The sequence below is a fragment of the Anabrus simplex genome, chromosome 1 (genome assembly GCF_040414725.1).
Source record: "Anabrus simplex isolate iqAnaSimp1 chromosome 1, ASM4041472v1, whole genome shotgun sequence".
Taxonomy (NCBI): Eukaryota; Metazoa; Arthropoda; class Insecta; order Orthoptera; family Tettigoniidae; genus Anabrus; species Anabrus simplex.
In genome coordinates this window covers 249,172,447-249,195,177 of record NC_090265.1, presented here as the reverse complement: position 1 = coordinate 249,195,177, position 22,731 = coordinate 249,172,447, and the positions used below count along the sequence as shown (strand labels likewise).

Genomic DNA, 22,731 nt, shown 5'->3' with positions numbered 1-22,731 from the left:
AACAGGTTCCAAGAAGGACATTCCAGGAATCATTAATGAACAAGGGGAGTGTGTATGCGAGGATCTTCAAAAGGCAGAAGTAATCAGTCAGCAATATGTAAAGATTGTTCGTTACAAGGATAATGTCCAGATAGAGGAGGTAACTAATACTAAAGATTAAAATTTACCTATGATAACAATGACATTTACAGTAAGATACAAAATTTGAAAACTAGAAAAGTGACTGGAATTGATAAGATTTCTGGGAATATACTAAAGGAAATGGGTTTGCATATAGTACCATATCTGAAGTACTTATTTGATTATTGTTTGCATGAAGGAGCTATACCAATTGAATGGAGAGTTGCTATAGTAGTCCTTGTGTATGAAGGAAAAAGTGATAGACATAAAACTGAAAATTACAGGCCAGTTAGTTTGACATGCATTGCATGTAAGCTTTTGGAAAGCATTCCTTCTGATTATATTAGTTTGCGAAATTAATAACTGGTTTGATAGAAGGCAGTTTGGGTATTAATAAAATAATTAAACCTAGTTGTTTGAGTCATCAGTCCTTAGACTGGTTTAATGCAACGTTCCATGCCACCCTATACTGTGAAACCGTTTCATTTCTGCGTAACTGCTGCATCTGACATCTGCTCTATTCTGCTTATCATATTCATACCTTGGTCCATTCGTACCGTTCGTACCGCCTGCACTTCTCTCAAAAACCAACTGAACAAGTTCTTGGTGTCTTAAGATGTGTCCTATCATTCTACCTCTTCTTCTCGTCAACTTTACCCAAATCGATTTCCTCTCACCAATTCGATTCAGAATCTCTTCATTCGTGATTCGATCTCACTTTCAGCATTTTTCTGTAACACCACATTTCAAAATCTTCTATTTTCTTCCTTTCTGAGGTAGTTATCGTCCATGCTTCACTTCCATACAATGCCATGCTTCAGACGAAAGTCTCCAAAAACATCTTTCTAATTCCTATATCAATGTTTGAAGTGAGCAAATTTCTCCCTTGCTTGTGCTAGTCTGCATTTTATGTCCTCCTTACTTCTGCTATCGTTGGTTATTTTAGTAACCAAGTAACAATATTAGTCCACTTAGTTTAAGACTTCATTTCCTAATCTAATATTACATGCATCACCTGACTTCGTTCGACTGCACTCCATTACTTTTGTTTTGGACTTACTTATTTTCAACTTGTTCTTATTCAAGACTATGTCGATACCATTCAGCATTTTCTCTAGATCTTCTTCAGTCTCAGATTAAATAACAATATCATCGGAAAATTTCAGGGTTTTGATTTACTCTCGTTGTATTGTGATTCCCTTTCCAAATCCTCTTTGAATTCCTTTACTGCCTTTCTGTATGAACATTGAAAAGGAGAAGGAACAAATTTCAGCCTCCCGTCACTCCTTTATTAACTGATGCTTCTTTTCCAAAGCGCTCGATTCTTATTACTGCAGACTGATTTTTGTACAGATTGTAGATAATGCTTCGTTCTCAGTATCTGATCCCGATCATATTCAGAATCTCAAATCAACATTATCGAATGCTTTTTCTAGATTTACGAACGTCATGTACGTGGGCTTGTCCTTCCTTAATTCGATCCTCTAAGATCAGACGTAGAATCAGGATTGCTTCACGTGTTCCTACATTTCTTCTGAAACTAACTTGATCTTCTCCCAACTCAGTTTCAAGTTGTCTTTCCATTATCTGTAAATAATACGTGTTAAAATTTTGCAGGCGTGAGATACTAAACTAATGGTGCGGTATTTTCACACTTGCCAGCACCGGCTTTCTTAGGAATAGGTATAACAACACCGTGCCAAAAATCGGATGGCACTTATCCTGTCTCATACATCTTACACACTAAATGGAATAACCTCGTCATGCTGGTTTCTCATAAGGCAGTCAGTAATTCCGAGGGTATTTCATCAATTCCAGGTGCCTTGTTCCTATTTAGGTCTCTCAAAACTCTGTCAAATTCTGACCTCTAAATTGGGTCTCTCATTTCATCAATATCAACAGCCTCTTCTTGTTTTTTCTGTATGCAGCATCTACCTTTCCAAGGACCATACAACCTTCAACATCCTTGCACTTCCCATTCAGCCATTCTTCCTTAGCTGTGTAACCGTCCAGGCTTCTCCAGCCATACGTAAAGAAATCAGAGAAAAGCAAGGTAATATAGGAAGTCAGTGCCATGGTACAAATTTCATATGTGAAACTGAACTACCTAAATTCAATTGGAGGCAGACAAACCCTTTAGATTTTTTAAACACTGTTAAAAAACGGTTTGAAAAGCGAATAGAAGAAGGAGTCATTGAATGGGAAGAAGCGTTAGAAATAATAGGCAATGCTTTTATTGAGGAAACAAAGTCATGGTTTGCAGTGAATAAGAGCAGCATGACCAGTATGGTGGAATTCCAGAAATATTTCACGGATAAATTCTGGAGTGAAGTTACACAAGCAGGGGAAGAGAACGCATTTTCTTTGGGAAATTTAGGCCACACGAAGATATTTTCCTATCAAAATCCGCGAAGCTAGCTGTATGCAACAGATAGAGTCTATTCAAGGAATGGAAAGATTGATAGCAAGTTTCGATGCGTTAGGAAATAGTAGTAATACACGAGAGCACACAAACTATTAAACACCACCCAGCTAGACAAGAGCACAATCACCGTGGTCAGTTTTTAACCGAGACAACAAAATATAGGTAATCAGTCATCCCAGCAAAATAGGAATGTTCAGAGGGAACGTAATGTAGAGGAAGGCACAAGCTGAAATCAGGATACAAGGAGACAGAGTAATTAAAACTGATAGTAGACGGTAATGAGAGATCAGATCATCAGTCTTCAGTACATGTTGCGAGAAATTGTGTAATGACGCACATCAATTATGATCTCGATGTCAGAGATGAGTTATTACGGGAGGTGGAAGCGGATCAAGTCGAAGTTGCTAGTAAAAGTGATAACCCCGTTGTTACGATCGTAGTATGGGGGGGGCGCATTATCAGGCTTTATTGGATTCAGGCAGTCAAAGGTCATGTGTAAGTTCGAAGTGGTATGAGGACAGAAAAAAGGAGAATATTGAGATTGAAGAAATGCCTGTGAATTCCACATATATCGTCACTGCTGTAGGTAAACGATCTAAGCAAATATATAAACAAGTTGCCATACCTATTTGTATCAACGAGAAGTCGAAAATTCAGATATGTCTTGTTATTCCGAACCTTATATTTGATGTTATCTTGGGATCTGACTGGCTTGGTTAGATTACAATGAGGCGATGGTATATTTAAGGTGGGATAATGAGAATATTAAAGTCACGTGGGATGCCGAAGTTCAGACGAAAGTGGAGGTTTGTAACCTGTGGTGTGTCAATGAGGTTTCAAAAGATGAAGAAGAAAGAGCGAATTTTAAGTTATGTGAAGTGTGGTTAGAGGAGAACCAAGATGATGCTTTGAGAGAAGCGGTAGATAGTAGCAATTTGGCAGAGGGACCGATTGTTGTATGTGTTGCGAAAACACAAGGATGTATTTTCATTGAAGCCTGGCAAAACCCATGTGTATAAACACTCATTTTCAGTGCTGGATCAAAGTATATTCGCTGGACCGAGATATCCGATACCACATAAATATGCTAAAGCAGTAGACAATCAGATAGAAGCCATGTTAGAGGATGGTATTGTTGAAGTTTCGAGTAGTCAGTGTGTCAATCTTTTATTGATCGTGCCTAAAGCGACAGATCTTAGTTGTAGTAAGATTATTAGTGACAAGTATGTTCAGAAATTAGGTACGCCTAGGAGGTTATTATCGGATAGCGGATCTCAATTTACCTCGAAGAAGTGGAAGGTTGTGATGAGAGAGTTAGGTGTCACACATGTTTTTTCCCCAATTAGGAATCCGCAAGGGAATATGTGTGAACGCACGATGAAGGAATTAGGTAGGATGTTTAGATCTTTAGTTCATGACAAGCACACTGCGTGGGTTGGTTTTATAGCGTTGATTGAGAAATGGATTAACATGGTACAGCATGAAAGTACGAAATTCACTCCATTAGAGGTTCATTTTGGCAGCAATCCAAGGAATGAGCTGACAAAAGTACTAGGTATTACACAGGAACCTCAGCGGGACTCTCAGATATATGTCAGATTAGCGAGAGAGAATTTCATTAAAGCGGCTGAGAAGCATAACAAACAGCAGAAACGTCAGGTGTTAGACGAATTTCAGGTAGGAGATTCTGTTCTGTTACGTGTTCCCATGCTCTCGTCCAGTGAGGAGAAAGTGACGAAGAAATTCTTTTTGTTGTATCAGGGTCCATTCCAGATTCATTGTCGGGTTGATACTTGTGCATACAGATTGAAAGATGGTGATCGTGTCATGTTGGGCACTGATAATATTCGCTCTCTGAGACGATATATTTCTGCGAATGAAGTGTAATGTCTCCCAGGTGTTGTTTTGATAACACTAAATGTACTTCAGTTAGGAAACGTGAATTCATGAATAGGTTGTGAACCTAGACCTGACACTATTGTAGAAGCCATGAATAACTTGGGAGTTATTTTTGTAACTGCAGAAGGAAATTAATGCAATAATTTTCTAAGTATATATTTTTTGCAATGAAATCAAGAAAGTGCTTGCGGCCATCTAAGAGAGGTAAGCCTCGTGTGATGACGTGTGTGAGTGGTGTATATATTATAATAACCTGGAACTGCGGAACACTTTGATGGTGAAGTGTAAAGATAGTGTTATTTCCTGTTGTTATATTGTAAATATTATGAGTGTTGCTGACAAACTTTCCGAAGAAAAAGGCCAGGAATTATTATTAATGTTATATGGTATCATTGAAACAGACACTCTACAGTGAGATACAAGATTTGATTATGTATGTTTTTATTAAGTGTTAGTAAGATGTAATGGTGTATATATCAGCCGTATTGGTGTAGTGTGTTATTTTCATATATGTTATATTTGTAAATAACAGGAGAGCGGATGTAACCGTCCAGGCTTCCCCAGCCATACTTTTACGCGATATCATTCGATATCAAGATTATCTGCCATCGGCAATTATTTATATGACATATTTATTTTAACTTCAATCATTTGTAAATAAGGCTTTCGGAATCACATTGTATATACACTGACTGACAGAGAAAATGCAACACCAAGAAGGAGTGGTTCGAAAGGGATGAAAGTTGGGGAAAAAACAGAGACGGCACGGACGAATAATTGATGTTTATTTCAAACCGATATGCAGGTTACACAATGCGCACGGCATCGACTCAGTAGGATGTAGGACCACAGCGAGCGGCGATGCACGCAGAAACACGTCGAGGTACAGAGTCAATAAGAGTGCGGATGGTGTCCTGAGGGATGGTTCTCCATTCTCTTTCAACCATTTGCCACAGTTGGTCGTCCGTACGAGGCTGGGGCAGAGTTTGCAAACGGCGTCCAATGAGATCCCACACGTGTTCGATTGGTGAGAGATCCGGAGAGTACGCTGGCCACGGAAGCATCTGTACACCTCGTAGAGCCTGTTGGGAGATGCGAGCAGTGTGTGGGCGGGCATTATCCTGCTGAAACAGAGCATTGGGCAGCCCCTGAAGGTACGGGAGTGCCACCGGCCGCAGCACATGCTGCACGTAGCGGTGGGCATTTAACGTGGCTTGAATACGCACTAGAGGTGACGTGGAATCATACGCAATAGCGCCCCAAACCATGATGCCGCGTTGTCTAGCGGTAGGGCGCTCCACAGCTACTGCCGGATTTGACCTTTCTCCACGCCGACGCCACACTCGTCTGCGGTGACTATCACTGACAGAACAGAAGCGTGACTCATCGGAGAACACGACGTTCCGCCATTCCCTCATCCAAGTCGCTCTAGCCCGGCACCATGCCAGGCGTGCACGTCTATGCTGTGGAGTCAATGGTAGTCTTCTGAGCGGACGCCGGGAGTGCAGGCCTCCTTCAACCAATCGACGGGAAATTGTTCTGGTCGATATTGGAACAGCCAGGGTGTCTTGCACATGCTGAAGAATGGCGGTTGACGTGGCGTGCGGGGCTGCCACCGCTTGGCGGCGGATGCGCCGATCCTCGCGTGCTGACGTCACTCGGGCTGCGCCTGGACCCCTCGCACATGCCACATGTCCCTGCGCCAACCATCTTCGCCACAGGCGCTGCACCGTGGACACATCCCTATGGGTATCGGCTGCGATTTGACGAAGCGACCAACCTGCCCTTCTCAGCCCGATCACCATACCCCTCGTAAAGTCGTCTGTCTGCTGGAAATGCCTCCGTTGACGGCGGCCTGGCATTCTTAGCTATACACGTGTCCTGTGGCACACGACAACACGTTCTACAATGACTGTCGGCTGAGAAATCACGGTACGAATTGGGCCATTCGCCAACGCCGTGTCCCATTTATCGTTCGCTACGTGCGCAGCACAGCGGCTCATTTCACATCATGAGCATACCTCAGTGACGTCAGTCTACCCTGCAATTGGCATAAAGTTCTGACCACTCCTTCTTGGTGTTGCATTTGCTCTGTCAGTCAGTGTATTAGAAAAAAATATTTATTATTTAAATGATTATATTACGTAGGATAGGAATTCATTATGTATTGTAAATATGGTCAATGTTGAGACAGAGTTGTTGTCATTTCATCTCATACTTGTGTACACGGAAAAGTTATTCTTGAAGGGGGAAGTTGGATGAGACACTGGGTTAAACTCATGAGCAAAAGGCACTACACAGCTACCCGCGTGCAAGGCTAGCAAGCTTGGATTCTACATCATCGCCACGCCTACTGGTTACTTGTGAAGAAAGAAGAGAGGGAGATGATAATGCGATCTACGAATCAGATGCTTCGTTGTATAGATTTTTGGTATTGAGCTTTTATCAAGAGTGGGGAGAGCCCGCAGATATATTATCTAACGCGGAGCAATCCTGGACACACACACATCACTACCAGAACGTCAACGACTTTATTGATTTTTGAGACAGTGAGTGCTCGCTTCGAGACAGTTATTTTCGTACAATGTGTTGTCGCTTCGACACATTACTTAGCTGCTATGATGCTGTCGGATCTGCGGGAGACGAAACAAGTTTACGGCTTGTGAGATATTCAGTAATTATTCTGGACGAAGAACTACGTTTAGTTCAAGTCCATGGCATTTGGTACAAGTCTGTCTAAGTTGGATTGAGATTTCTGCTAACATGGAAAAATTCATATCTCTGAATTTTCTCCTCCTACGATCAAGCTGATCAATTTTCAAAAGTATAGGGCCAATGTCTAATTTAAAGACTAGGGAGTGCTAGTCCAGATAGCCGAAACCATATCATAGAAGGAAGGAAGGATGTCCATGGAGCCAATTCTACAACGAGAAGAGGGGAACGCGTAACCACGGAATATAGATGACCTCAAGGGAAGCTGCAATTGGTGAGCTTCTCTTAGATAAAGCAAGCAACAGTTAATTTCAGTAACGTAAATTCTTAAATCCCTCCACGCTTAAAGGAACTTTTCCGATTCATCTCATTTTTTGTATAATAAATTCATATGTATTTTATATTGCGTTAATTTTCTTTCTTAAGCGATACTTAATGGTTAATTATTTCAAATCCTACCCTTTATTCTCTATGCTAGTAAATATAAATTTTGCTTTACAGTTTTGTTTAAAACTGTAACGCTGGGGCCCAAACATTACATAGAGAAATGGAAAACCATGGAATGATAATTAATTATATTTGCGTGGCAATCTGCGGGCAAGCCACATATAGTTACATGTATATTCATGTGCCCCAGGTATTAATTTTCGTCTCCTCTTATGAGAAGTTAGGAGAGCGAAGAGTTACAGCTGTCCTGCACTTTCTATCCATTTATTCTTTAATCGCCTGTATTCCTTTTTGTCCTCTTCATTTTCTGCATTCTTGTATTTCGTCCTTCGTCAATGAAATCTCTCATCTCCCGAGTTATCCATTGATTCTTAGGCGTTCTTTCTTTTCTTCCTAACTTTCCTTCAGCAGCCTTACTGACCTCATTCTTCTCGACTGTCCATTCTTCCTCTATCGTGTTTCCTTCAGCCTTTTCATTTAGTTCCTGTGCAACATGTTCCTTGAAACAATCTCTAACTCCCTCTTCTTTCAACTTGTTTAGATGCGATCTACTTGTATTCCTCCTTTTCTTCAATTTCTTCACCTTCAGATGGCATTTCATGTCCAACAAGTTGTGATCAGAGTCCACGCCTGTTCCTGGTAAAGTGTTGAAAACCAACCCCTGGTTTCTGAATCTCTGCCTAATCATAATTAAGTCTATTTGAGTCTATTTGATACTTTCTGATATCTCCAGGTCTCGTCCACGTATACATCCGTCATTTGTGGTGTTTGAATCAAGTATTAGCAAGGACTAAATTATGATCGATGCAGAATTCAACCAGCTGACTCCCTCTTTCATTCCTTTATCCCAATAAGAATTCTCCTACTGTATTACCTTCCCTTCCTTTGCTTACCACTGCATTCCAGTCTCCCATCAGAATTAGATTATTGTCACATTTTACATAATATTGTATGAAATATATTTCTTCATCATCCGCTAAACTAGTAGTCATATAGACCTGCATTGTTGTGGTGGGCATTGGTTTGGTATCTACCTTGATAACAATAATCCTTTCACCATGCTGGTCGTAGCAACTTATCTGCTGCCCTATTTTCTTATTCATTATTAAACCTACTCCTGCATTGCCCTTTTTTATTTTGATAATTATGTAGTCGCCTGACCAAAAATCCTGCTGTTCCTGCCAACGTACTTCACTTATACCAACTATATCAAACTTTAGTCTATTCATCTCTCTTTTCAGATTCTCTAGCCCACCACCACGATTCAAACTTCTAACATTCCACGCTCCGACTCTTAGAATATCGGTATTCATCTTCCTGATGATCGCTCCCTCTCGTGTAGTTCCCACCCGGAGATCCGAATGGGGGACTATTTTACCTCCGAAATGTTTCTCCCGGGGGAAGCTATCATCAGTACATCATTCATACAGAGAGAACTGCATGTCTTCGGGAGTTAGTTACGGCCGTAGTTCCCCGTTGCTTTGAGCCGCGTAATAGGATCGACACAGCTAAGCCATGTTGAGTATTATTACAAGGCTATGTTTCTCCCGGGGGAAGCTATCATCAGTACATCATTCATACAGAGAGAACTGCATGTCCTCGGGAGTTAGTTACGGCCGTAGTTCCCCGTTGCTTTGAGCCGCGTAATAGGGTCGACACAGCTAAGCCATGTTGAGTATTATTACAAGGCTATATCAATCATTCATCTAGACTGCCACCCTTGCAACTTCCCAAAGGCTGCTACCCCGCTTTCGATGAACCATTCGTTAGTTTGATCGCTCGACAGATACCCATCCGATATGGTTGCACCTGCGGCTCGGCTATTTACTCCATTGGGATATGCAAGCCTCCCCACCGCGGCAAGGTCACGTGGTTCTCAGGGGAGGGATTCTCTAGCCTACCACCACGATTTCAACTTCTAACATTCCACGCTCCAACTCGTAGAATGCCGGTATTCATCTTCCTGATGATCGCTCTCTCTCGTGTAGTCCCCACCTGATGATCCGAACGGGGGACTTTTTTACCTCCAGAATATTTCACCCGCGGGAAGCTATCATCAGAACAACGTGACACAAAAGTTAAGCACCCAGAAGGAGAAGTTGAAAGTGAATGAAACTACATATGCTGAAAGGCCATGTGCCTTTATTGAACTGATTACAATACGGCATGAACGAGACAAGGTCGTTGGCAGTTACAGGTGGAATATTGGCGCCAGAACAGTAGGACATCCATCCCCCTTGGCTACAATGCATGCCCTTATGTGGTTCGTAATTGTATCAAACTGACTTTGGATCTTCTCCTGAGGCAATTTTGTCCACAGTTGTTGCAGCTGTGCCTCCAGATCCTGCGGGTTGATACTAGGACGGAGCCCCCTTCCAATCTCATCCCACATGTGTTCAATGATGGAGAGGTTCGGGGATCTTTCTGACAACAGGAGGACCTCAACATGCTCTAGGCAGGCCATGGATACACGTGCTATGTGTGGACGTGCATTATCTTGTTGGAAGTGAGGGGTTTTCTGTGCCGAGGCCCAGTATTTACAGATTTCTCATCCGAGTGGTATTTACTGTTGGGGAGATCATATTGACTGCTATTGACATACAGATATCGAGTGAGTCATTTACTTATGCCATCAAATTCTCTTCCGCCTTCACTTCTCTTTGTAACTCTTACTGTCATAATCCTGATTTGTTGTCACTTTAATCCATTGCCGTCATACCTGTAAACAATTCAGGCCGTTAATCTAGTCGATCACTTTTCTTACCGCGGAATCATCCGAAATGCGGACGTGAGTTGTCCAATAAGACTTATCACATCTGGTGCAAAAATATAAAATTACACTAATGAACGAAACTGTGGATGCACAGTTTAGAAATCCTTTCATCCGTTGAATTTTCCCCTTTCTTTCGAAAACATCCAGTCTCTAAGATAAACACTCCAGTTCCGTGAAAAAATTTCCACATCCATAATATTACTTCTTAGCCTTTATTCAACTCCATTAACAATATCTGGTAAATATGTATGTAATAATTAATTCTACTCCTTTCGTAACAATATTTCTACAGTTTGCCACTAATAACTTTATGTCATCCTTACTTGACTTCCAGCTCCCTGTACTCTCACCAATTCTCTAGTCCATCCCGTTTCCCTGACTGTACCTTCCACCTCCCTATAACCCTTTCAAACAAACATAGCACTGTGGTTCAAATGAAGGCTATCTGAGAACAGATCTCTATCTCCTACCCACCCATTAAGATTTACAAAATTCACTCCTAGTTTCCAACGTGCCCATTCCATAGTGTCATTGAATACCCGATCACCTTCCAGTCTGTATCTCTCCTACACCGTATCCCACTCATAACAATTTACGCTTCCTTAATCTTCTCCCGCTCTGGATTAACCAGATCCCTCACATGTCCAACTATGTTGGTCCCTCTTTCTACTTGCCATACGTTATTGTTACCAACGTGAAAAACTACCACCTTCTCGTTACCCTCCTTCTTTCCTTCTACTTTCCTCAACATTTGCCTCAGCTCAATTCCTGGATAACACTCTACTCTGATTCCCTTTTCACCAGGCACGTTCCTCACATGCCTTCCAATAGAACCACCCATGATCAGAGCCTCAACCCCACCAGCTACATTAGATCCCTCCCCCTCTCCTGGTCTCCCTTAACTTCCCCGACGGCTGTAGAACCTCTCTCCTCATGAACTTGTTCAAACTCCATCTTCCTATTCTCTACTTTACGTTTCCGTTTCCTACTGTTCCATTTCCTTTTGCCTCTCCTCTCTTCTGTAACACTTGCCTCAACTTTTCTACCTGTAGTGACTCACTACCGATACTTGTCCTGAATTCACTCCCATGTGAGAACCCTTAGCTCTCAATTCTCTTCCCACTTAAAACATAACCCCTATTATCCACAACTCCGCCCTTCCTTCCCCATTCTTGCATATCTACCATATCCTGTGTATTGCTGGAGGAGGATTTATCTACTTCTTTCCTACCTCCTGTTAGAATCCATTAAGAATAAATAAAACGTCAAAACACTTCTTAGTCCAGTGTTTTATATACAGTACTGCATTTTAAAATGCCTGTAGAAACATCGGGTTTCAAAGAACCTTTTTGGATTATTTAAAATGTACGAAATCAGGAAGAATGTCATTTCCAGCAATGTAAAATGTTTATCATCTCCCATATATTACTTTGGAATTTAGGTAGGAGTTTTAACATTAAAGTCGCGATGTACATAACATTACATGGTCAGTACGACAAATCCACCTATGTTGTCTACACCCAGAACTTCAAAGACGACTAATCCTTTTATTCTACAATTCACTGACATGATAATTTTCACTTTTTTTTTCTTCAGAATAGGCAGGTTCAGAATGAACTCCGGTCCACAGTGGTTCACATACTTGACGGAAGCGATTGTGCCAAATATTTCGGCAAATTCTTCCATGAGAGCAAGCTCTGCGCTGGGAACAACAAGGGAAACGATGCCTGTCTGGTGAGTTTTCACATATACTTCTTGAATACTTTAAAAAAGTAAGTGTTACTTTCACGCGAACTTCTTCCTCTGAATTAATATAACGAGAGGTCCAGAATTTATCTAGGGAGAGTTGTATTTATTTTGACTATGTGGTGAAGAACTACAAAATTAAGTAAGTAGTGATAATAAAAGTGAATGAATGTAAAACATACCAAATACATTGATACTTATAAGCTATGCGAACAAAACTTTCAGAATGGAAATGTTCTACTTCATTTTGTATTTACACTCTTTGGGCTGCAGCCTGCCAATATGTCAGCCTCATGAGAATCACAGAGTTAAATCGTACTGAACTTTCTCTCAGTGGCTCTGTGAGCAAATATTTTACTGAAGACAACTGATGTTTCGGCCAAAGGAGCTACATAGATATTTCAGTGTGCTATTCTGATGCATTTACATAAAGATAAGTGCTCACGCGTGCTATAAAATGAAATTAATGAAACGAAAAGGTAAATTGTGGCGATAGGCAGCTGTGATTGGTTGAAATTCCTGATAATTTTGTTCAGATTGGTCACTGATTCCTGAACTAAATAATCATAAAAATCATGGAGTTCACCTTTTAAACACAAGCATATTGTTACGTGTTGGCGGGATAGTTAATAAATAAGTTCAACTCATAGCGCTTAACGTCTAAAAATGTATTAACTTTCTACTTAAACTTACACCCCTGCATGTCGTAAGGGGCAACTGTAAAGGGCCCCAGGGTCTCTTAACATGAGAGCATGGATTGACAAACACGGGACCCTTAGCTGAGTCGTGGTATTGCTTGCATTTATTTGTGTCTGGCTCCTCACTTTCATCTACCCTATCTGACCTTCCGTAGTCAACATTTGTTATTTTCCGACCCGACGGTATCATGTGTGGAGGCCTAGTGAGTCATCGTTTTCACGCCCTTCATGGCCATTGTCTTCCTTTCGCCGATACCATAATTTTTTTCGAAGTGCCGGATCCCTTCTGTTTTTCCGTCTCATTAGTGTTATAGAGGACGGTTGCCCAGTTGTACTTCCTCTTAAAAAATAGTCACCATCACCACCACCCCTTCTTAATCATTACTGGATCGGATAACACTTCGCCTAGTCTAATTCGCTCAGTTCTGTTTTCTAGAAATCTAACCACTCATTCAATCACTCATTTATCTAGTCCAATAGTCCTCATTTTTATCAGTAATCTCCCATTATCTCCCCTAAAAACGTCTTGGATTGATCAATAGCGATGCAGTCCGTTTGACCTGTTAGAATCCATTAAGGATGAATAAAACTTCAAAATACTTCTTAGTCCAGTATTTTATATACGGTACAGCATTTTGAAATGCCTGTAGAACGATCGGGTTTCAACGAGCCTTTTTCGAATCCTACAAGTTGCACTTCACTGGAAAAATCTTTCCTAAATCCGAACTGCTTTCTATCAAATCAGTTAGTAATTTCACAAATGTGTCTAATATATTCAGAAAGAATGCTTTCCTAGAGCTTACAAACAACACTTGTCAAGCTGACTCGCCTACAATTATCCGCTTTATGTTTGCCACCATTTCCCTTGTACCTGGAGCTACTATTGCAACTGTACATTCATTTGGTACCACTCTTTCATGTAAACTTATTTGATTACTCTTAATTCTTGATTTCAGATGTGGCATCATATCCCATCCAATAGTCTTTAATATATCCCCAGAAATCTTATCTATCGCAACTGCCCTTTTAGCTTTCACTTTTGTATCTTTTTTGTAAAGACCTATATTATCATAGGCAAATTTCAGTAATTCGCCAGTATTAGTCACCTCCTCTATATGGAGGTTATCATTATATCCCACTACCTTTACATACTGTTGACTGAATACTTCTGCCTTCTCTAAGTCTTCACATATACACTCACATTGTTCATTAATGATCCCTGGAATTTCCTGCCTGGAACCTCTTTATGCCTTAAAGTATCTGCACATATACTTCCATCGCTCCCTAAAATTCATACGGCTGTCAATTATGTGGGCTGTCATATTGCCCTTACTGACTTTTTCGCTCGTTCAGTCTCTTCTTACGTTCGCAACCATGCTAACTCTATTTCTTTTTAATATCCACCTACTTCTTAATCTCTTTGTTTCCCTGTTATAATATAATGTGTCCTTACCATTCCTTAGGAGTTTTATAGGTACATTCCTGTTTTCACACTCTTAAAAAAGGCTTTCAACCCAATCCATAAGTTGTTTACATTTTTATTTACCATTTTCATTGTTAAAATCTTTTTTAAACATTTATCCATGACTTTCCTATCAACCACATGGTATTGTACCCGACAGGGACATGAACCAATGACTGGTGATCAAGTGGACGCGCATTTATTTGTCTGGGAGCGAGTTCGCGGGAACTTGAAACTTAGAACGCCACGGAGAGGCTAGAATCCCCACCACAAGTTGTTGGTGTGTGGGAGAGGAACACTTTTTAGCATAATAATCTTGGAACCATTTTTGAAACAGCTTGGCCTACTTCGTTTTCTACATTAGAAGAATTAACGATTTTAATAATACTGCATTGTTCAACAATTCAAAAGGGCTGTTCGTGATTTGTGAAATAATTTAGAGTGTGTGACGTTCTTTACAGTGATAATCTTCTGTTATAAGAAGGAATATTTGATTACATGACAGTGGAAAGTTACATAGGCCACGTGTTAAATGTCTTTCCACCCACTTGACAGGGGTAACCCCGTGAGCGAGCCGAAAATTGAAGACAGTTATTTATTACAGGGGATTCTGCGATCAGATTTTGTCCGGGCGAGTCTTAAGCATATTATAAGATCACTGGTCACCTGATTATCGCACTATTGCGCCTCAAACACACGGATAATAGGGTGTATAGGAAATTTGAGAGGGGGACTTCTCAACTAATATAAGGTTTGGGAAGCGTCACTCCGGGGCATTTTGTGTTTTTATCTCGCGAGGAACAGACGTATGTCGGTATCGGGCTAAAGTTCCCTTTGTTTGTGAACTTTAAATACAGAGAATAGCCTAAACGACTTAATTCAAGTGACGTATGAGTAGAACTAAAAAGGAATATAATTAACTGCGCGATGGAATTAATTTGACGATTTTTGAACAATAAGTTGAACTCATAGAATTATTACTATTACCTCCGTCGCCCGATGTAAAGAAGGGAGACGGGTGATAGTATAAACATCACTATAACGAGCAGCGATACAGAGGTTAATTCGGAGTCATGCTATCAATAAGCTGTATGATACGATTAAAAATACCCTGTATTACTATATTTGATTCCGGGACATTGAATCAAAGATCGGGTGCGCGGTGACGCAGACGAACGGAACGGGTATTAACTGTGTGTGTATCTGTGCCATAGATACTGAAGATATCCAGTGCCTAGGGCTATGGAGTTTTGCAGTAGCAGTCGCAGCCAGCAGATGGAATCTACAGCTATCAACACGGACAGGAGTGAACGCTAAAACCAGGATGGACGCCCCGTAGCTAACCAAGGTGTCATCGAGAGAGAATAAACCTGAGTAGTACCATTCTATTATTCATGACGTGAGGGGTACGGAGAATCCATTTTATAATGCTGTAGCGGATTCTGAGTTTTGTTCAATTGTAAATGTGCAAAGGCATGGCACAGATATTACTTTAGTAAAAAGTCTGAGTGAATTTGTAGATATGGGAAAATTTGTTTGCAGGAGGGTTTCCCTTCTTTGTTTTATTTGGAGAATACTGCTAGTATCCCTTGGGGTTACGTTTCTATGTAGTTTATTTGGATATAATGTTGAGTATCATTAGTTCTTGGAATTGGTTGTGTAAGGGGGCTGGTTCTCAACCGGCTGACCAATCATGAATGCCAAGTAGCCTAATATTAGTGTAGATTATCCTGTGTGAAAGAAGAAATGTTGCAGTGAGACACCCAGAGAGCCAAAGCGGCGACCACCAATGAAATATATAGCTAGGTCCCATATTTTTCAATTGTAAACGATTATAACGTGTGTTTTCGATAAAAATAGGACCCTAATTTCACTTTGAGTTGCGTGGAGTTACAATTGTGCTTGTTTGTAATTAACATGTGAGTTTCTATCATTATGAAGCAAGTGTAAAATAAGGAATTAGTGACCATGTAAGTCACGTAGGCCCACCAGGGGTTAGGACAATTTTTTAAAGATTAATAATAACAAGAAGAAGAAGAATCGAAGTCGGTGTTTTGTTATTTAGATTTCTGTGTTTGCTGAGTTACTAATGGTCCAGCTGTGTGAAAGATTGTGTGGAAGAAAGGAAATAATCTGCTGAAAAATGCGTCAGGCGACGATGCCAGAATGGAATTGAAATTAGGACTTACGGTGCGAATTTTTGAAGTCTGTGGGTGGACACATGAGAAGGCTTTTTGAATTGAGAAATAAGAAATGAATTGTGAATCACCTCGTTGAAATGAGTGTGTTAGCATATGAAGTGAATTGATGGTTGAAAGTGATATTTAAAGGGACGAATTGTCTTCCCTTGACAGCGTACTGTTATGTCCCTTTGCCACGCCTACGGCCGAGAGGGTGAGTAAACGGAGACTTGTCTCTATGTGTGTTTGCGACCCCACATCGTTAAGTCATCCGTATTATTGTGACATGTAAAATGTTTCTAGTATTGTTCCAGTGTGGAGTGCTAATTGATTCATTTCCTCAGCCGACTTAAATAAATGTCGGAAATTACCCGGTTCCTTTTTCTTAATTATTATCATGCATCTAAAAATTAGTAGTATCGATTTCAGGCCCTTTGCAAACGTCTAAGATCATGGGTTTGGCGCAGGGCGTGCAACTGGTAGACCCACAAATTGTGCGACTGGTGGTTAGCGTTCATCTGTGTTGTGTATATAATTTCTTTTCTTTTGAGTGTTTATGTGTTGATTGTGTTGTGATGTCATTCAAGGTCGACATTGGTGTCAACCAATGGTGCGACGGGTTCTTGTATATGTGGGCGGGGTTCGATTTGGACTCATGGCATCTGAAGATTGTGTTTGTTTATGTTATATTACTTAAGGTTATTCCAGTGGGAAATTTATTAATGTTAGATAAGGTGTCACTCAGATTTGTTTATATTTGAGTATCACGGTTTCGTTTGCCCAGTAAAATTGGGAGTAGCTTCAGTGATTAATACTTAATATTCCGTACGTTGAAGTTATGAAATAGATTCTTCTTGAATGGAAAGCTTGAACAATGCTCAACGCATCCAAAATTTAATTTTGTGAAATTCGATTATGTATTCGCCATGTATATTTGCGTAATTTTTCACCATCATCAGGAGTATCATAAACCCCTTTGATTTTAAAATTTAAAACTTTGTTCTCATTCGATCGTAGTTATGACACCCGTATTCTCCTACCCTTCATGCCGCTAAGTTATATATTTTTGCTGCCCCCTTGATTTCAACCCAGATAACGATCCTGTGGATTTTTCGCCGGAGACTATGGGTAGGGGGCGGGTGCAGTATTGCCTAATGGTCCTTCTTTTGCGACATTCCTTTCTATCATATTTATTTTAAACTACGACATAGACAGCTTCATGATCACTTATGCCATCTATCACTTCAGTTTCTCTATAGAGCTCATCTGGTTTTATCAGCACCACTACTAGATTAGTTTTTCCCCCTACTTGGTTCCATCACTTTCTGATTCAGCTGTCCTTCTCGTCTTAACTTATTCACCATTTTTTGGTCATGATTTCTGTCGTTCATATTCAGTAAGTTTGGTAAGTTCAGATCACCTGCTACCATAACGTTCCTTTCTGTGTTGTTCCCTTCACAGTTTATTATCTTATCAAGTAATTCCGCATCATCGTCGGCTCCAGCCTTTCCAGGTCTCTACACACCGAAAACATCGCCTATTATCTTCGGAGATAATTCTTACGCCTAGATTTTCATGTTTATTGTCCATAAATCTTTCGTAGCTTACAAATTATTCTTTCACGAGTATGAACACTCCCCCTCCTATCGATCCTAACCTGTTTCTACGATACACAATCCATTTTCATGAGAAAATTTCCGCTTCCATAATATCACTTCTCGGCCATGATTCAATATCTGATAAATATCTCTCAAATTACTTAATATTATCCCTTTCTTTACAACACTTCTACAGTTTAACACTAACAATTTTATTTCTTCCTTACTTGACTTCATACTTCCTAAACTGTCATCACCACTCCCTAGTCCACCCCGTTTCCTTGAATGTACCTCCCTATAACTCTTGTAAGCAAACCCCCCTAACCTACATGTACCATTGCGGTTCATTTTGTCTCCTCATTTACACATATTGGTGACTACTGTGTTCTATCATTGTGTAGTCGTTGTGTGACGACTTGCCATTGCGTTCTACCGCAATGCGCGTGAAGTTTCAGAGTTGCTATGTTCATCTTTTTTCTGAAATGGAGAGTATTTACATATTTTACTGTTGCTAAACGTCAGAGTTGTTGATAATTTTGGCAAGATTATAACATATTTTAGGATTAGGAAAATGCATCGATGTTCACTGAAGAAATTATGTAAATAAGACTGTGTTAAACGACCAAATCCAAACCCCATGGCGCAACAGCTCCGAAGGGCCATGGCCTACCAAGCGACAGCTGCTCAGCCTGAAGGCCTGCAGATTAAGAGATGTCGCGTGGTCAGTACTACAAATCCTCTCAGCTGTTATTCTTGCCTATCTAGACTGAGTTTTAAACGACTTGTAGGTTAATTCAAAGAAAGATGTACATTGAATTAGGAAAGGGAGTGTAGAATTTCACGTATTGTAAATTTTCAAGACTGAGAATTCTCTTTTCTTACGTCCTCGTGTCCGTTCGTCCTTGTGGCGGCGTGAAAAAGTATTTTTATGAGAGAGGCTGGACACGATGTGCATGTCTCCCTTTTCTGTGTCTCTGTGTTCATCCGTTCTTTTGGCGACGTGAAAATTTCTTTACGAGGGAGGCTGGCCACGATGTCACGGCCTCCCCTTTTTTCTATCCTTGTGTTTGCTGTGTTCATCCGTTCTTGTGGCGATGTGAAAATTTATGTTGTGTTCATTATTTAAGGCAAATTCGTTGATATTTCAAATAAATGCTTTATTCCATATCTGTTGGTTAATACACTGACTGACAGAGCAAATGCAACACCAAGGAGGAGTGGTTCGAAAGGGATGAAAGTTGGGGAAAAAACAGAGACGGCACGGACGAATAATTGATGTTTATTTCAAACCGATATGCAGGTTACACAATGCGCACGGCATCGACTCAGTAGGATGTAGGACCACCGCGAGCGGCGATGCACGCAGAAACACGTCGAGGTACAGAGTCAATAAGAGTGCGGATGGTATCCTGAGGGATGGTTCTCCATTCTCTGTCAACCATTTGCCACAGTTGGTCGTCCGTACGAGGCTGGGGCAGAGTTTGCAAACGGCGTCCAATGAGATCCCACACGTGTTCGATTGGTGAGAGATCCGGAGAGTACGCTGGCCACGGAAGCATCTGTGCACCTCGTAGAGCCTGTTGGGAGATGCGAGCAGTGTGTGGGCGGGCATTATCCTGCTGAAACAGAGCATTGGGCAGCCCCTGAAGGTACGGGAGTGTCACCGGCCGCAGGACATGCTGCACGTAGCGGTGGGCATTTAACGTGCCTTGAATACGCACTAGAGGTGACGTGGAATCATACGCAATAGCGCCCCAAACCATGATGCCGCGTTGTCTAGCGGTAGGGCGCTCCACAGTTACTGCCGGATTTGACCTTTCTCCACGCCGACGCCACACTCGTCTGCGGTGACTATCACTGACAGAACAGAAGCGTGACTCATCGGAGAACACGACTTCCGCCATTCCCTCATCCAAGTCGCTCTAGCCCGGCACCATGCCAGGCGTGCACGTCTATGCTGTGGAGTCAATGGTAGTCTTCTGAGCGGACGCCGGGAGTGCAGGCCTCCTTCAACCAATCGACGGGAAATTGTTCTGGTCGATATTGGAACAGCCAGGGTGTCTTGCACATGCTGAAGAATGGCGGACGTGGCGTGCGGGGCTGCCACCGCTTGGCGGCGGATGCGCCGATCCTCGCGTGCTGACGTCACTCGGGCTGCGCCTGGACCCCTCGCACGTGCCACATGTCCCTGCGCCAACCATCTTCGCCACAGGCGCTGCACCGTGGACACATCCCTATGGGTATCGGCTGCGATTTGACGAAGCGACCAACCTGCCCTTCTCAGCCCGATCACCATACCCCTCGTAAAGTCGTCTGTCTGCTGGAAATGCCTCCGTTGACGGCGGCCTGGCATTCTTAGCTATACACGTGTCCTGTGGCACACGACAACACGTTCTACAATGACTGTCGGCTGAGAAATCACGGTACGAAGTGGGCCATTCGCCAACGCCGTGTCCGATTTATCGTTCGCTACGTGCGCAGCACAGCGGCGCATTTCACATCATGAGCATACCTCAGTGACGTCAGTCTACCCTGCAATTGGCATAAAGTTCTGACCACTCCTTCTTGGTGTTGCATTTGCTCTGTCAGTCAGTGTATTTACTTAGCCGAGTGCACCGCAACGATCTGCAATTGCGGATTCCGCAGAACCCCCAAATTATAGCTACCGTAAAACGGGGTGAACAGAAACAGTGGGGTGAATAGAAACAAAACTTCATATACAGTACTCCCCTTTCCCGAGATCAGAACGGAGAACTTGAAGCTCCGGACAAACATATTCAAATGAGTAAAGCTAAAGGGTTGTCAAAGGAAAAACATTTAGTGAGAGTTTCACGCTGCCATTTTACTGAAACCCAATTCGTGTTTCCTCATGGACACAATTTTCTGCTGGGGTTGATTAACCAACCTTCCACTGAGTTGCTCAGTTCAGTAAAGACACCACGTGTAGATTGGAAGTTGAAGAACTTGGTGACAGAACTCTCTTGATGAGTTATTCTGTTCGCAATGCATACCCATTTTCGTCAAATACTCAATATGTTTCCAGAGACTTCTCCAAGTTATCTATGTGTTTGAGATGTGGTGTCGTCGCCGAATGCCGAGTGCACAGTAGACCGAAAATGAATACGTCGATCAACAAGCAAATTAACATCACCAAAGATCTTTCTTCATGTGTCATTCAGAAAATCCTCTAGATTTTCGAGTACATCACGAGAAGAGATCAAGATAGATCTTGAGAGATGCATCATGCAAGGGAAAGTAGAAGGAACTTAAGAAGAGATGAAAACCTTCCATGGTGAAGAAGTGTACTTAATGGAGTCGCGGTGCTCAGAAATGTCTAAAACTCTTTGTGATGATGACATTAGTCGTACGACATATGATAAAATGGTACAGCAATTCATATAATTATAGTGATTGCTGTGCGTTTTAAATTGCTTTTGTTCACAGCAGGGAGCACAATATCTTTGGGCCTGATTTCAGTTAAAATGTTGAAACTTTACTCTGAATGTGGTTTGTGTTCACAACACGACGAACTGGTCGGTAACTAAATTCGCACAGGATTTCAGTTAATATGTTTATTCCATGCTCCGATTAATACCGGTACTCTTGTTTACAGGATGACACTGGTGAACCGCAATTCTCGGGTGGTATTTCAGATATAGGGTTTGTTCTATGCTCTGAACATCATTTATGTTCACAGGGTGACTTGGTGGGCTGCAAACCTCGGACAGTATTTCAGTTGAAATATTTCTATTGCACTATGAATATTACTTGTGTTCACAGGGTGACTTGGTGGACTGCAAACCTCAGACAGTACTTCAGTTGAAATATTTCTATTGCACTATGGATATTAGCCTACTTATGTTCACAGGGTGACATGGTGGACTGCAAACCTCGGACAGTATTTCAGTTTGAAATATTTCTATTGCACAATGAATATTACTTGTGTTCACAGGGTGACTTGGTGGACTGCAAACCTCGGATTATTTCTATTGCACTATGAATATTACTTGTGTTCACAGGGTGACTTGGTGGGCTGCAAACCTCGGACAGTATTTCAGTTGAAATATTTCTATTGCACTATGAATATTACTTGTGTTCACAGAGTGACTTGGTGGGCTGCAAACCTCGGATTATTTCTATTGCACTACCGGTATGAATATTACTTGTGTTCACAGGGTGACTTAATGGACTGCAAACCTCGGACAGTATTTCAGTTTGAAATATTTCTATTGCACTATGAATATTACTAGTGTTCACAGGGTGACTTGGTGGACTGAAAACCTCGGATTATTTCTATTGCACTACTGGTATGAATATTACTTGTGTTCACAGGGTGACTTGGTGGGCTGCAAACCTCGGACAGTATTTCAGTTGAAATATTTCTATTGCACTATGAATATTACTTGTGTTCACAGAGTGACTTGGTGGGCTGCAAACCTCGGATTATTTCTATTGCACTACCGGTATGAATATTACTTGTGTTCACAGGGTGACTTAATGGACTGCAAACCTCGGACAGTATTTCAGTTTGAAATATTTCTATTGCACTATGAATATTACTTGTGTTCACAGGGTGACTTGGTGGACTGAAAACCTCGGATAGTACTTCAGTTTGAAATATTTCTATTGCACTATGAATATTACTTGTGTTCACAGGGTGACTTGGTGGAC

General features: G+C 41.4%; 1 protein-coding gene across 4 annotated transcripts in view; it reads left to right on the top strand.

The window, feature by feature from the left end:
* Positions 1–22,731, top strand: part of LOC136864544 (trypsin eta) — a 243,539-nt gene that overhangs the window by 101,026 nt on the left and 119,782 nt on the right. For 3 of the 4 annotated variants that reach the window (XM_067141672.2, XM_067141690.2, XM_067141662.2), the window contains exon 6: positions 11,973–12,110. The exons of the other annotated variant lie outside the window; for it this stretch is intronic. In XM_067141672.2, coding sequence (XP_066997773.2) covers positions 11,973–12,110 — 138 coding nt within the window. The remainder of the gene's footprint in view (positions 1–11,972; positions 12,111–22,731) is intronic. 4 annotated transcript variants of the gene reach the window in all.